The sequence below is a fragment of the Antennarius striatus genome, chromosome 6, assembly GCF_040054535.1.
Source record: "Antennarius striatus isolate MH-2024 chromosome 6, ASM4005453v1, whole genome shotgun sequence".
Lineage (NCBI taxonomy): Eukaryota > Metazoa > Chordata > Actinopteri > Lophiiformes > Antennariidae > Antennarius > Antennarius striatus.
The window spans coordinates 23,657,119-23,674,315 of record NC_090781.1 but is presented as its reverse complement, the minus strand read 5'-3'; the positions used below and the strand labels follow the sequence as shown (position 1 = coordinate 23,674,315).

General features: G+C 41.0%; 1 protein-coding gene across 2 annotated transcripts; it reads left to right on the top strand.

Annotated features, from left to right (window-relative positions):
- Window positions 1-273: 273 nt before the first annotated feature.
- zgc:162730 (uncharacterized protein LOC564559 homolog) lies at window positions 274-3,284 on the top strand. 2 transcript variants are annotated; one of them, XM_068318265.1, is made up of 2 exons: window positions 274-419; window positions 950-3,284. In XM_068318265.1, the coding sequence occupies exons 1-2, from the start codon at window positions 387-389 to the stop codon at window positions 2,168-2,170; spliced, it is 1,254 nt and encodes a 417-aa protein (XP_068174366.1). In that variant the 5' UTR covers window positions 274-386; the 3' UTR covers window positions 2,171-3,284. The 2 variants fall into 2 exon arrangements, with proteins under 2 accessions (XP_068174366.1, XP_068174365.1); XM_068318264.1 differs by having other exon boundaries at window positions 288-419; window positions 908-3,284.
- The last annotated feature ends 13,913 nt before the right edge of the window (window positions 3,285-17,197 follow it).

Below are 17,197 nucleotides of genomic sequence, written 5' to 3'. Positions count from 1 at the left end.
AAGATCAGGCTGCGATGAAGAGCATGAGAGTTATGTAAATAAGCCAGTTTGCTTTCACATGCCCATGAAATTGAAGCATTTCACACAGATAGCTAAAAATACAGTTTTTCTTTTTCTTTTTTTTTCTTCCTCTTCTTCTTCTTCTTTTTTTTTTTTGTTGTTGTTTTACTCCCCGCCCTCCTCTGAGCTCACTGTGAAACCTGATGCAAAGGGCGGGTCGTCCGGGAACATAGCAAGTGGAAACTCCTCCAGAGCTCTGGGAGGGGCCTCCGGGGCTCCTATAAAGGCCGACGACAGACCACAGAGTTAACTCAATTCTGGACACAGGTATCAAATAGTTAACTGTGGATCAGAGCTGAATCTTCTCCTGGCCAAAGAGGTACAGCATGTCCAAAATGCTCGACGATATCTTCACGAAGGTGAGTCAAACTTTGTGACTTTTTTTTTTTTTTGTCGCTCTATTTTGGAAAAAAAAATGTTTTCATGAATATAGAGTAGGTTGCCTCTCTGACTACTTTCTTGTCAAGCTTGTTTATTCATGTTCCTTTTTTTCTAACTCACTTCTCACTGTAGTTTTAGTCCATTTTAGGAGTTTAGTCGCAGAGGATATTTCTATTATAAAGAGATCCTGAGATAAAATAAAGAGTCTCACACTAACAGAAAACACCTTTATTTGTGTATTATTATTTCATGTAAATGACATGTAAGCAGTCCTTCGGGGTATTTTTTTTATTTTTGCGATTGTCTTCTTGCTGTCTGTCGTGACATTTCTTTTTTAAAATAAAGAACTTAAACATAACGCTAAGCTAGAATAAACTTTCTTTATCTGAATAAAATACTTATTGGAGTTCCAAAATCCAATAAAGATGAATAATTAACATACAGTGTATTGATTTTAAACAAACAGAACCCCTGTCTGTATGGTGACCTGCTCAACCATCTGTTGCAGAACTTTGTGAACTTGACCCTGGACGATGCCTCCTTCCCGCCACAGTCCCAGCTCAAAGTCCCAGGTCAGAGTCGGCTGGACCGGTCGGCCTCCTTCTTCTCCCCTCCCTCCCCTCCCGCCTCCTCAAGCTTGAGCACTGAGCATGTCAATTACAATGACAATGGTGGCCTTTTGTGGCCATCTAATATCTGGAGCCAGGGCCCTGTATCTAAACAAAAGCAGCTGCCCTTCAGGCCCGACCGCTCCATGAGCCTGACGGAGTGCAGCGGCAACCTGCTCTCCTCGCTGAAGAACCTGGAGGCTTTCCCTTCAGGCCCTTCTCCTACTGTGGCTCCACCACCGGGCTTCCCGCCCTCGTCGACCCTCCCACCCCAGGTCCAACCAATGGTGTCCGCTAATCGTTACAAGACTGAACTGTGCCGTGGCTTCCAGGAGACCGGCAGCTGCAAGTATGGCAGCAAGTGCCAGTTTGCCCATGGCGAGGCAGAGCTGCGAGGACTGTACCGCCACCCCAAGTACAAGACCGAGCCCTGCAGAACCTTCTACAACTTCGGCTACTGCCCGTACGGCTCGCGATGCCACTTCATCCACGAGGACAAAATCAGCGGAGCTCCGATACAGTCGAGCAAATTCCAGAATCAGCATCAACCAAGCGCCACGGCAACTCGCCACCAGCTTCGCCAGAGTGTCAGCTTTGCCGGGTTTCTCGGCTCCTCGCGCAACTCGCCTCCTCCATCATTCCCGGCATCCTTCAACGATCCAAACATGGGGTTTAGCCGTGCTCCTTCTGTTTCACCACCCCCTGCTGATCTCCTTTCTCCAGTGTTTGGTGACTCCCTGCAGCGGGAGGCAGCAGCATTCCAGTTTGGCAACCATCAGACCCGTGCCAGCACTGGAGACATCCACAGCATTCCTCTCATTGTGGAGCCAAAGGCTTCGCGCTGTGTGTGCGGCCATGGGAATAACTTTAACAGCAGCAACATCAGAGCCTTCGCCAGCATCGAAGATGAGCACCACCAGGACAACAAGCTGTTTCCTGGTCCTGGAGGCCACGGAGGGTTCACGAAGCCTGCTGGACTCCAGAGATTCTCCTCCGAGGACTCTCTGGAGGACAGCTACAGCAGCAGCAGCGGAGGCTCCAGCGGAACCGAGTCTCCAACATTCGACGGGTCGGCCAGCAAGAGGCTGACTGTGTTTGAACGCCTGTCCCTGTCTGACTAAAGCCAAAACCAGAGGGAACGGTCAGAACAGAACAGACTCCATGTTCACTTTTGTTGTCTGTTCATCTGAATTTTTTCTTCAGAACCAGAACTGATCAAGACAAGTCAACATTTGATGACACAATAACACTTTAAGTTCTTAATTTATGCCTGTAAAAAATGGAACTCTTCTTGGATTAACTACACATACTGAGATCATTTTAGTTTCCAAATCTTATAAGACTCTATTTTTATACTTTCAATATTGTGTAGTCTAATAGACCTTTATATTTGGTCTTCCATTAAAAAAAAAGAACTCTGTAGGCCTTGACAGTACCAGTAAATAGCATAGTTTGTACTTACCGTTAATCTGTAGTGATCAAAATGGCTTATCTTTTGTGAAAAATTATTAATTCCTGTGCCTTCAATATTCTCTCTGCCTTACAGGATATTTACTCTCAGTGCCACAAACAGTATGTTTGATTCAGTAGCTTCAATCAGTGACACCCGACGTGCCACTTATGCCGATTTATCTGTGATATGCACTTTACAGCTAATCCAAATGGGAGAAACTGTCATGTCTCCCAGTAGCATTCAACCAAAGCTTCATACTTCACTCTGCTCTGTGTGTGAGTTTGCGTGTTTGTGTGTGCGCGTGCATGTGTGTGCGTCCTTATTCTGAAACCTGGGCTGCAGGTGTAAGTTGCAGAATGCTGAACGATCAAAGTGTGCTAATAGAAAATGTATGTCAGTGACTTTGGATCTAATTATCTGCAGCATAAATCACTTTTTAAGATCTGGTTCTGTAAAACATTCTGTTAGTTTTGTTAGTATGTAAAATTGCACCCCATCTTTATTGTGCCCTGTTTGTTCGACAACCTGGTTCAGGGACTTTAACACGGCAGTATTCCTTTCGGTTATTGGTTGCCTTGTGTTGTTTAACTTAACTAATATATTTATTATGATATTTATTTGTGTTTAAAGAAAAAGAAATGTATTTTGTACGTTATTTATGGAGAAAATATTCAAGGTCTGTGAAATACCAATGTGAGAAAATGTAGTAAAAAAGAGAATCCTATATTTTTAATTGCCTGAAAGGGACAAAATAAATTTATGAATAAAGAAATGAATATTCACTGTTGTTGTGGAGTGATTTGTTGTTTACTGGAAAGTGGAAGTCAACACACAAAGTTTTCATGGGTAAAAGATAGACACCCCTTACCTACCTCCTAACATGTAACTGTTCACATACAGTTTAGATTCTACCTAGAAAGCAGCTATAAACAGGATTTTATGGTCATGTAAGGGTAAACATTAGGATTCAGCTGGATTTATATGAAACCTTTATTATGTAATGTTATTAATACCAACATACAGTTTAATTTTGTGTTGATACGGTCAACAATATTGACCTTATGTTGTTAACATTGAGTGCATTCAATGAAGGAAATGAAGGAAAAACACCTTTTAAACCGTGTTTAACAATGACTTATTTTAATTAAAGTTGAGACCTCCTGTAAAAGAACATTTGCACACAACATAAAATTGGAAAATGTACTCTCAGTATTGCAGCAGTTATAGTAGCTGATAAATAACTTTACCATCATGACTTCTGTGAGTTCAGACAAGTTGAAAGTCATTCTGAGTAGATTCTGTTCTATTCCAGGTTGCATTAACACACAGGGAAAGAACAGCCTGCTGGATCATCTGCCCTGCTCTGTTTCACCCTCCTACTGTGTTTTGCTACATGCAGAGGTCTTTGATGTGTACATAATACAGGTTTCATCATTGAAAGATTGATTCATGCAAACATTATCGCCCCATGCAATTTTAAATCCCAGGCAACATGTATTACATAATGCATATCAAGATAAAGTTCTGAAGTAAGCTCTACGATTGAGAAATACAAAACCTTATGGAAATTCCGCAGACTTCTTCCGGTTAAACTTTGCTTCATTGGGAAATATGAGTTAGGCAATTTCATGTAAGAATCTGTCGATGCAGCTTCGGTTGAAAGAATTATGAAGTTCCAAGACAAGCCACACATTTGATGAATCCATTGCTGATCAACATCCGGAGTGGGTAGCACAAGTATGTATCACAATTGCATGCGCAATGCTTTCTTTAAAACAATTTTACCTGTAAAAAAAGTTGCAACATCCCATCCACAAATTCAGAGATGATGACAACTAAAAATAACCTGAGTGGATACACACCTTGGATGATTTGACATCTAATCCGACTCATCTGGCTGATCCTAACTAAAATGATGATGAAGATGTTTCATGTCTGTCATGTCAGACACTGTGTACAGTACTATTTTTTATTTGTTCCATGTTAAACTCCCCCCTCTGATCATTTTCAGATGATGTCATTTCCAGCTTTAAACGTTGAATTTGATTGATTCCTGAGCTGAACTGTTGGCATTTTGTGACCGGTTAACTGAAACCTTTATGAGCATGGAATTGTGTAAGACACATTTACAAGTAGTGCAGAAGTTCATGAAAATAGCCTGTTGCAATTTCCCGTTTTTATGCCTCCAGTCTGATGTTGCGTTAAGCAACCCAGTGCAAGCTCCTCAGATTTTCTTTGGAGCACGTTTGTTAGTTGTGTGTTACTACCGCCAGAAATACTCTTATGGGCGCAGCTCGCTCTCACATCTCTCGCTACGGTGCTTTCAAGAACAGATGAAGAAAGACAGGACATGTTACATTCCAGCAAAGTCAAATCATTTGTTGTTTTCAACTCAAACATTTACAATGTGGCTTTTAGAATCAGTGTTTGTTCCTGGATCTGGTCCCAAATGACTGCTTATCCTGGTTCCTGTTAAGTCAGCAAGAACGGCAGCCAGATATTAACTCAATCTGGCTCTTGGGTTGAATGTGATATCTAATGGTAGTTGTGAATCTGCCAGAGGGCGTGCTGTGCTTTGGTTTCACGGTTACACTTCGAAATCTCACAGCTTGGTGATACTCTGCTCCTATGACTTGATAAAATGTCAAATTTGGGGTTCGTCCACAAGCTCCGTTTGTGGATTTGACTTTGTCAGCGTGACACATCTAAGTCACGGCTAGACTATTAGTAGAAACCAAAGAAGCACAATGCTGAGATTCCCAAGAATGCCCGAAGCAACACTATCAGAGGGCAATCAGCCAGTACAGGAAAATTAAAGGTTAGAATGTCAAAACTTAGAGTGAAATAAAATAAGAATACTACAAATAACATAACTTAGGTAACACCTTAAAAGCCACATATGGCACAGACAGAAAAAAAACAAAAACAAACACCAGTCAAATTAAGAATGCTGTATTTTCTGGTTAACTTTCTGTATTTTCTGTGCTGCTAGAAATATGCTCCATAAAGCGTATGTATGAGCAGCATGCAGTAAATGCACTTGAAAACCTATTGTGCATTGTGTCGAAAATCCCCTTTCCCCTTTGGACCAATGGCAGGAAGTGTTGCTATGGTGATGGACAATGACCACAAAGAGTAAACAGCAAAGACAAAAAGAAGGGATAAGTGGGTGTTTGTGTGTGTGTGTTCACAAATATTAACTCCCTGGCCTGTTTTATAAAACCAGACTGGTTAAAGTTCACCACACTAACCGACACTGTCGATTTACAGCTAGATTTAATATCATTTATCAGCTAACTTTGTATAAAAATGTAAGAAAATACTCCTTCCAGTTGTGATGCAGCTCACACAGTGAGTGTTTTTCCATCGTGAAAGTTAAGACAAACAAGTCTCTCACTTCAGGAAAAACATATAATTCTCAGTTTTGTCCCAAAGCCCTCAGCTTCCTCACCTAAACGCTGTGACAGATCGTTCTTAACACAGGCTTTACATTACCACCGCCTTCTGTGGAGCTGTTAATGATCAACCACAAAGCATAGCATTCTTTACCCAAGTCACCTGGTCCAGAGCACACACTATGAGCAGACACACACACACACACACACACACGCACACGCACACACACACGCCTTGGAGATAAAGTTAAAACCTGGGTGGAGATCTGTTAAAGCAATTACGTATTATACTGTATAAAGGTGAGGAGAGTGAGGTATACTGATGTCAATAAAAACTTTGCGAAGGACACAAAAGTCATTTGTGCATGACTGCAAGACAATTTGATTCCAGAGGCTACAGTAAAGTTAATAGTTAGAGGAAGATAAGTACTTTAATAGACTTGAACTGAAGCAAGACGGAGGGTAAAGAGGGATTAAAAGTTGAAGAGGAGGAAAAGGAAAAAAGGTGGAATATTAGTAACCCCTGGGAAACTTTTTTTTTTAAGCAAAGGAGGAGATTAAATATGTTTTTATCACCAGATTCAATGAGTTTCTGTCAGCAATCTGCATTTTTCCCTGACTGCTGGTTTGGCTATTTCAGCTGGAGCTTTTCGACAGGAGGCAGCCAGGAATAGACAGATTGTCTGCAAACACACACAGTCACATTCCCACCTGTAAAATGCGTCTGTGTGTGCAATCAGGTTTCAGCCTTGATTTTCGTACAGCTCCAAACAGCCTCTCCCTCCCTCTCTCCCTCCCTCCCTGTCACAACCTGCAGATTAAGCATTACACTTGAGTAATCTTTCAACCCCAAACCTTCGTCAACCAGTCCAGAGAATGACGAAGTGCGTTATGTAACTTTTCATTTACTAACTAGGTCATCAGAGAGCACTGTGCTGGTTTCTGGGAAAAGATACAAATCTAAGAGGTTATTGCACCTTTAAATACATCGAAACCAGTAAAGGGGGCCCAATGTTTTTAAGAAAAAAACATCTTCTTTACTGGAAGCCTTCCTGTAGTTTAATACAAACTAAAAAAAAAAAGGATAAACTTGTTTGGACTCTTTGAAACCTTCATGACGCTATGAGAAATGTGACTAACAAGCTATAAACATACATGTAGGCTCATACTTTTTTATTCTTCTGCTGTGCTGGTTCCACATTAATGTCTCATTATTGCCCCCTACTGTTCAAAGACAGGTCTTTGTCGTAACACCTACCGCATTTAAGTTTTTCTCGATTTTCCAAAGCATTCATATTTGCGTTCATTCGGGAAGAGAGGGTTACATACTTGTCGAGCTAAATAGGAAGGATGACAGTATAAGGAGAAAAAGCAGCGTCAGTAGAAGGAAGGAGGAAATATTTGAGAAGTGACATCACAGCCGCGGAGTGGAAGTGCTATCCATTTATAGCCATGTTCTCCCTCTCCACCACATTCCTCAGCCACAGAACTCTCCTCCCCCTGCCCTCTTTTCCTCCAACTTCTCTTGCACCAGCCAAGTGGTTTGACGCAAACACACACACACACACACACAGGGAACAGGGGGAGGAGGAGATGGGGGAGAGGGAGTTAGCAAACTGTGAGGGAGAAGGCAGAAATTCCCTAAGATCCCCCCACTGAGTTGTCCTAACCACTTCTCTTTTCCTTTCACTCCAATCCTCACTCCACTTTTACTTTCACTGGCGAATGTGCTTTCGGGACACTTCGCTGGAAAACCTTTGATTGTGTTTCAAACGTTATCTTAAAAGCCCCCGTCTACGACCGCAAAGGCCTCAAGGGAGCCAATCACATCTAAAACTTAAGTATTATTTAGAATTTAATTTATTAAAAGCTTTAAAATCATGTGGTGTGTATGAGGTAATAAAACTGGCACGAAGGTTTAGTCAGCTCTCCAAATAATATGGACACAAGGCCAATATATAAACAGTTCCATTACATTATTACATTATTTTAAATCATGTTATATTATTTATGTGGGCTTTCTAATTTACAGTAGAGGAAGTGAATCTTGATGAGCCGACGGTGGTAGATTAGTCTCATCCAGTTGTGGATGAATAGCATTCCAATGTCTGCAGTTATAACATTAAAGGTTTTGCTTGACGTTGGTTGAAGATGTTTGAAAACTCAACCAAGAGGTTTGTTCAGTTCTTCAGAAGCTTGAAGCAGCCTTGAAGGGCTTCATCAGAACTGAGTGACCCTCTTAAATAAGAGGTGAAACATCTTCAACCAAGTCCAGCTGATTCTTTTTCTTTTCTTTTTTTTTTTTGTTGCTCTTCTTGATTTACCTCGACCTGGATGACGGAGAAGTTGCGCAGACATAATTTGACACAGACACGATGATGTGAATCACGTAGCGCGGTCTGCACGAAGGGTTTTTCGTGTCACTTTGGATGAAGCCGAACTTATGTTTCTTCTCTGTGACATCAACGTTGTCACGCATTTTAAACATCTTCCCCACTTATAAACAGGAACTCCAGATCAAGCTGGGTTCTATCAAACTACTTGACTTCGGCTTTGCTGAATGCGTTTGCTTTAAAATGTGTTTTTTTTCTTCTTCTTATTTCTTGTAAAATATTATTCACTCCTGTCTTTCATAATAAATTACACTACATGACTAGATTTTTGATAACATTAATCATGGTGGAGAAAGTGTTCCTGATAAGATCTATATTTTTCTCCCGTCAGGTATGCCATCCCTGTTGAATAATTCACCTCATTTCAGTTTGAGAGCTGTCATTAAGTATAATTAATCCTATTTATGTCTTAGTTTTATGTCTAATCAAATCTCATTACACCATGTATAGTGACAATAAAGGCTTTCTATTCTCTATTCTCTAATTAGAAATGTCAGCCTTTTTTTTTTTTTGTAGCCATGGTCTGATCAGTTGCAACAGCAAAGTCGGGGGGGAGAACAGGAAAGTCCCTTTGGCCAATTTCACATCTGCCTTGGTAGATCTTTCACAACAGGCTGGCTCGAAACATGTTCTCTGCATGCTTCCTGTTCACAGTAAATGCTTCTCCTTTTAAACTCCATACTTCCTGTTTTTATGGCTTTTTCTTAATATGGTATGAAAATAAATTAACACTCTGTCAGTACGATTATTAGCAGCAGATGTGTGACCTGCACATGAAACCAAAAACAGATGTAAGTGTTAAAGGCTAAATACCATCACATTTCAACATCAGCCGAGGAGAAGAGGTCTATTGTGGATTTAAGCCATACTCTGTGCAAACCCCACTAATATGTAAAAATATTTGTGTTCTAACGGATGAATTTCAAATATTTTCTGGATAAGCAATGTGGCGTGTGCATTCATTAACTGTATTGTAGAACAAATACTGACTGTAGAATTCAGAATTCAAATGAAAGACGTTTTGGTAATAGTTACATTCTAAGGTCCAGTTTACACAACACTCTTTTTACATTGTTTTCTATGCAAAAGCAGAAGTTGGTCACATTACTTTAAAATCTGTGCAGAAAAAAAAAAAAATCACAGTGGTGGTTCAGTTAATGAAATATTGGAGGAGCGTTAACAGCCGCGGCAGTGTGCACCATGCACAAGCAAAAACTATCAAATCCGATGTGTGTTTTTGTAGTTCTTCCGGCCACAGCAGGATGTCAAAAGTGGTTGTTGGGAACTGTTTTCACTGGATCTGCCTGTTACTTGACAATAGTAAGATCCCATTATAAAAGTTGTCAAAAATTAGTGACTTTGGTATCAGACAGACAAACCACCACAGAAGCATTCTGTTGAAACACATGTAACATAAGTCACATCCTGACCCCAACTGGGCTATTATATCAAGTTTTACCCAATTAACTTTTGGTTATGCTGCTCGTGCTTCATTAATAGAATCCCTCCTACATGTTGCTGTCATGTCAGGGATGTGCCACCTCGTGCTTCCTGTCAGTGATTAATAGTCGGTTTTCTTTTTGCACACTGGATGTGTTCCAGGCTAGCTGAAAACTATTTGTGAGCAGCTGCTCATTAAAAACATGACTAACAGAATGCAGCAGTTACCGATATAAAATACAATTTATTGCAAAAATTCCTTGAGCATCATTTTTATGAAACACCTCAGTTAGAGTTTTAGGCAGCATTACAATACTGAGACTGTTCATATAATAAAGGTGATCTTTTTAAAATTTCTGTTCATGCAAAATATTCTTCTTTTTGTTGCCAGATGTGAATGCATGCAGCTGACCACAACAATCTGACTTGGGCTGCATCCCCTTATTGGTAATCTGAGAGAGTTCTGATGTGCTTCTGCACCTATTAAACAGCTCGTAAATTTGACTACATATCGCTCCAATCCTTAGTCATTTGTTGAGTAACCCTGGGGTTAATATTGGGATCAATTTTATTTTCTCCTGCTTGGATGCATAAAACAAAGACACTATCATACTCCAGTGTTAGCTGATGAGACACAGCTGTATCTCCTAGTAAAACCTATTGGGATGTCTCCAGTGTGGATGCAGACTACACTCACTGTGAAATGTGAGATTACAAAGCTACCCAAGGCATGTCTTGTGATGAAATACATGGACAAATATAAATATAAATATGTACAGTAAATGAAACAAAAAATTGAGGTACTGAGAACTTCATCAGCTTTCACTGTTTTGGATGATAATAGCAATGTTTGTTGTGCAAGTTGAATAAAGCAACCGTTTCTCCTGCTGCCGTTAGAATTCTGAGCAACTTCCTCTTTTGAAGAACCTGTCTTATGGAAAATTTTGTGACTTGATTTCAAATTAATTTTTACTACAACAGAGAAAGTGAAATAAAACAACCTCCCTTGGTTCCCGAATCAAATACCATGGAACAGTAAAGGTTATAAATATGAAATGTACCGAAAGCTAATAAATCATTAGATTTCCGCCACTGTCACCTGAATGTGAGACTGATTGTGTTGTTGTTGCTGAGGAGAGAACGGGTTATATTTACATTATCAACCGTATTGCACGACCATATTTTTTTCATACTCCACAGCAATCCAGAACAGACAGCAGAGGCTTTCAATGCAGGACAGAGGAGAGTGAGGGGAGGTGTGTTGGTTATAATCTAAATCAACACCAGGCAGATGCCACTACATTTTACCCACAGAACCCAGAGTTTCCAACAAAAAAACAAATCCCCTCTATTTCTGTCCATGTATATCAAATAAAACATGTATTTATTCCTCAGATCCATATTCTAAAAACTGCAGTTATCAATCAGATGTAATTTATAAGCCGTACACAAGTTTTCACCATTTTCAGAGAGCAAAAGTTCATAATCGTTTCTACCTAGATGTGTTTTTTATTCTCCATGGTGTGACATTATTTTTTCTGTGTCGCAGACATTGTGATTTATGTCCTGATCCTTAGAACACCAAAGCCTTGATGTTGAAGGAGCAGCTCAGCTGCTTCTTGTCAGTAGATGTGTTATTTTAGGTCCAGTGTTTTAGTTTCAAGCTAAAATAAGCAGTGGGCTTGTGGCTGCCAAGCCAAATCATGACACAGCACACACATCTTAGCCTGAAGGACAATAGGTCTCTCTGTGAGGAAGCTTTCACACACATATGCTCAAATACACGCTGCTATGTTTATACAGGTGGGCAGAAAATGAAGTGGTTAGCGATGTGTGTGTGTGTGTGTGTGTGTGTGTGTGTGTGTGTGTGTGTGTGTGTGTGTGTGTGTGTGTGTGTGTGTGTGTGTGTGTGTGTGTGTGTGTGTGTGTGTGTGTGTGTGTGTGTGTGTGTACGTCTGTGGGTTGGTTATTGAAAGAAAAAGTAATGGATATGCAGTATGTGATATAGCATTGGCTTTTCTCCCAAGAATACATACCACAGTGACATTAGCAGTGCAGAGACCAGCTGAACTCCTCCTTGTAAAAATAAGCATTGTATAGAGTAGAGTAGAGTAGAGTAGAGTAGAGTAGAGTAGAGTAGAGTAGAGTAGAGTAGAGTAGAGTAGAGTAGAGTAGAGTAGAGTGGAGTAGAGCTTATCAATCAATTAAGAAAATCCAAAAAGCAAATTACTTCACCCGTTAAATGTAATTACAAACAAATGGAACTCAAGAATTGAGAAGCAGCTCCCAGTCGTCCCCAACAGAACACCAGGCCTCCCCTGCAGCCCTCAGAAGATTGAGCTAATGCGTGTTGTCCATCATTGCATAACAAACATGTTCCAACAGTCTTTCAATCAGTTCTTCAAAAGTCCTTCCAAAACCAGCCAGCGGCTCCATTCCACCAGAATTATGGATCAGGCGTGCTCTGAAGACTTGTGCTGGGGCTGCTAATTGCCTTTTTGGGGAAAGTGCGGAACGAGGAAATTAGTACACTTCAACTCCTTTAGTCCAACCAGAGTCTGCAGGATCAGAAATCTGACATAAAGTTGACAGATTTGAAATTTTCTCCATAGCCAGTGCTATGGAGAGTACCCTACAAGTAGCACAACAGGCCTGCAGTTTCTGAGTAGAACCAGATCTTCTTTTTTTAGGTAGCAGGAAAGGCATGGCTTGCTGGCAGGAGACAGGGAGAGATCCTGTGTTGGTGCATTCCAGGAAAACACCTTGAAGGTCAGGTCCAAGGATATTCCAAAAGTGTTCCTCCTCATAACATTCCAGAGAGCGGTGCTCCAATCGAAGGACATCAATGTAGGAACTGAGTGCACATTTCCTCATCTCATCCGGACTGGGTGTTAGACTGGTTCCTGGAAGATCAGGACAGTTCTGCTTCCTCTCTGCCACTGACTTCTGTAGGTCAAAGAAATACTGTAGGTAGTGGGAGCATCCAGGTCCTCGAGCTGGAGGAAGGAAGACCAAATAAATGCACCCCTTCATTCTCTCCTGCACAAAAGAATTCAAAGCCAACATTTCACAAAGCAGGTGACTCGTGTTGGGATCTGAGTCAAGATGTAAACCTGCTTCGGTGCCTCCAGTGTCAGCTTGAAGCTCCGCTATGGCAACTTGACCCTAAAGTGTGTTTCCAGCAGAAATAAACACAAATCAATACATTTCAGAGCAGATATTTCTAAAATGACTGCTCTATTCCAATGCTTCCATATGTTTTGCTTTATATTGAGAGATTTTAGTCTACGGCTCCTCATGGGACAAAATAAAGAGCAAACAATAAGAAACAGAATTCGCATTTTTTGATTTTGGAACAGTTTTCCCTTTTTTAACTTTGCTCATTGAAGTTGTTTGTTTTTGAAGATGGAAATAGCAGCCACCGATCCATCAACGGAGACGACGTCACCTGACGCCCCGACAACGGGGGAGGTATGAGTGGACTGACAGGTTGCCTCAGCGGGTGGGATTCCCACCTGTTCAGAGCCTTTGTGCTCGACATAAGTCAAAACGCTTCATCTATGAAGAGCCAACACACACCATGGAATGTCCGTCTCAGACAGCGTGTGTTTCACTTTGGACTCTAAATTTAAAGTTTTAAAACTACTCACAATGTTTCCAAATCCACAGAGTTCGTTCTCCAATGGCTAGTTTGGAATGGACCCGGACTGAGGCTACCAACAGTGGGGACATCTGCATGTACAGGTGCAGGAGGAGCACCAACCCCACCCCCCCTGTCAGCTGATGGACCAGCTGATGGACCAGCTGATGGACCAGCTGCTCATTCTTCACAGACAGAACCACGGCTTTGTTCATTCTGCAGACAAACAACAAATTGTCATGCCCCACCTGTTCATCCACAGCAAACGTCCTCCATGCAAAAATCCAACAGCACAATCAGAACCACTGGGTGGACGGCTCGGTGGACACCATTCCTACTTGTCCATCCCAATAAACTGTCGAAAAGCAAACTATACAAAAAAAACAAAAAAAAAAACGCTTTCCTGATCACGTAAGAAGCAAAGGTGAAAACCAAGAAACAGTATTTCAAATCCATTCAAATTTTCCACCAATCGTCACGCCCACCAGAACCAAAAAGGAGAGGAGCCACAAACAAAGTAATTCATAAATTGACACAAAACACTCCTATGCATCACAATGCACATAATATTTGTAACTAAATAATCTCAGCTGAGGTCTTCCTAACAGCCTCTCCTCAACTCTCGACCACTTTGATGGTCTTTAAAATCAAAGTGCAACTGGTTTAGATGTCATCATGTCAGCCAAAGCTTTTAATCACGGGTATTCAAATCTAAATACGGCCTCAGCAAAGAACAATGATTATGAACAACAGACTGGATAAAGCCAGGAAATTATGTTAAACATACGATTCCAAACTCAAGAATATACTTTGAATCAATATTCTGCACTAATATATTCACCCTGTACCATGTACTATATTTGTTTTTGGGAATTGTATCAGAGTGTACCAGATTATACAACTGCTTTGCACTCTTTGCGTTTTGTCATACAGCAAACACATAATTACTTCACATATTACTCCATCATCCACCACCAGCCACTGGCCTGGACTTCACAGGCAAGTAAGTCGTCATCAAGAGAAAGAAGTGGTCAGAAAAAATTCACATGCGACAAAACAAACCAACAGAGATCACAAACGGAACCTAAAAACCGGTAGGGTACATTTCTGAGCACGCATAACGGAAAGAGGTGAGGTTTCAGGAAGTGGCGAGTGTCGTGAGGTTAGAGTTACCCGTCGTGATTGGGAAAAAAAATAGGGGGAACAAAATTAGGAAACTGAGCTTCTGTTGACGCTGAGATGCTAAAACAAAGTTAATGAGATCTTAATGATGAGCAAAATGATTATAATAATTTTCTCTCTCTTTTTTTTTGCTCATGTTCCCGATTTTTTTGATTTTTGGAGACACCAAAAATCGGAAAAGCCGAATATGAATGCGTGTTGACATTGCAATCTGTTGAGCGCACCAAGGCAGTTTTAGATTAAACCGAATCTGATCATTAAACCACATATGTGTTTTTCCAAAGGGAGAGACGGCGTCAACCAAGAGATCATGGCACAGTCGTAAAATCTAAATAATTTCAACACCACAGCAAAATCAAAATCCCACCGCTGAGCGTGTGGACACGGGAATGTGAGAGCGATCCAGGCCAGGAGTTAAATGAAGACAGCTGGCATGTATTGTATTAAATCAAAGTAAGACCACAACTTTCACTGAGTTCCTGATAAGGTTCCCAATTGTAATACATGACCCGACGCGACCCTGTGACAAGAGCAAATATTCTGTAAAGCAGGAAAGAAAACTCACACAATAGTAGTTACCCAAAAGTGTGATTGCAGTCTGTGTCGGCGCTGTGGTGTAAACTTGGTATCACCACAATCACAAGTGGACAGGTTTAAGTAAAGGTTTGAAGACACTGAAAACACATTGAGGACACCCTCGTTCCAGCGCTCCGACCACATCCCAGTGTGTTCTTTAACTCCACCACCATGTCCACCTCTCCACGTCTGGAGTGTTTCTGTCCAGCCAGCATTTAGTGTTGCTTCAACTGATTTAACATTTATGCTTCTTGAATTTCCACTTTGCCACCAGTGGATTGTCTATTTCTCATATGCTGCATTCATTGCATTCAACAAGTGAGCCCGAAAGTGATCCGATCCCCAGTGAACACATGTTAATGCCAGGTATAAACCGCACACGTGTCTTGGAGATGGAGACATTTTTATTCTGCTGCATCCCAACAGGTCAAACTCCGGACAACACATTTTGTTACTGAACAGCGGCCGGGTGAATCATGCAGTGGGGAATTTGGTCTGCACAAAATTGTTGTCAGGACTCGTAATCACAAAAAAATCAGCAGCATCGTTCGTATGATTCACATCCCAAGAAGAGATACGCAAGCTGGTAGAAACTGTGTACACACAGGGATGTGAACGCACATGCAGATAAGTAAGACAGAGTAAAGACAAATGGGGGGGTGGGAAAACACTACGACCCCTTATGAACACACACAGACATACACACACAGGACACACACAAAAGTATTCATCCTGTTTCCTAGATACTAATGTGTAAATTGAACAGAGTTAAAGACGTCACATCATATGAGGCTGCATATCCATCAGCATCCCCGTGATCAAACACACTGATCAATATTATGATCCGTTGCCTGGATACGAGCGAAGAGGCCGAATGTGAGAATATACAGACTGGAAATCGTCGTTTGGCTCACAGTCAGCAGCGAGGAGACACACGCACACACTGACCTGAGCTAACCGGTAAACACTTTCCCCCTCCCTCCACGCAAACGTAAACACACTACACAGCCGTGTGACATCTTGTCTCAGATGGTGTATGCACAAAGCTTTCAAATAGAGACGTCTGCAGTGTCTTTTCATAACTTTCTCCCGCGCTAACAAGAAAAGAGGTTGTAATGTTTGGGTAGCAAAAAAAAAAAAAAAAATCCACATTCCTCTGAGGGAATGGTATTCCACAAGAAAATGAATTGCCTCGCCTGGTGCCCCACTTCTATCTAGAGAGAGGCCCAAACGCTGCAGAGCGCATGTGTGCACAACTCATTCATGCATACACACACTGATACGATACACACAGGTTCATTTACCTTGTCTCATCACGACCGTATTGCATTAGCTTTACACTGGAATAACACTGCAAAGGGGCTTAGATATTTAATTTCAAATCATGCAATGCTTTAAATAATGAACACTGAACACAAATACACACATTGGGATGTTATCCATGAGCTTAGTTACACATTTCCAACCACAATGTCAGATGAACAAACATCAGTTATAGTAAATTCACATTGAATCCTGTATAACTATTACAAAAGTTTTATAGACAATAGTTTAAAGAAGCATGCATGAAGGATTTCATTAGCTTTTCACAAATATCTTTTAAAAGCTTTTTTTTTTAATGTTTGTGATTCATTCATATCTACTGTGATTTTTTTTCTGTTTTTTTAGTTCAGTCCCAGGGTTTCAACACATCTCTCTGAGCTATGGGTTTAAATACAGTGAGTAATCCACAGGTATGTGTGTCAGTGCATGCCCTCTGTTTAGGAGAATTTCCATCCATCATCTCATCACCAAAAAAAAAAATAGAAGAAGAAAATAAAAAATCCTTCTGACATTCGACACTGTGTCAAACATTAAACATTTCTGTCCTCTTTCACTTCTCATGACAAACGTTAATAGTCTGCTGACATTGCAGAGCAGCAGATAAATCCTATCCAATGTTCCCCTTTTGAATTCTTCAATATAACTGTTGTCGCAACGCTGCTCCCGATGACGTTCACCCCTCGTTTGGCTACGACCTCAGTGTCCAAACGTCACTCTGCAATGACGTTTCTCATTTCTACCATTTC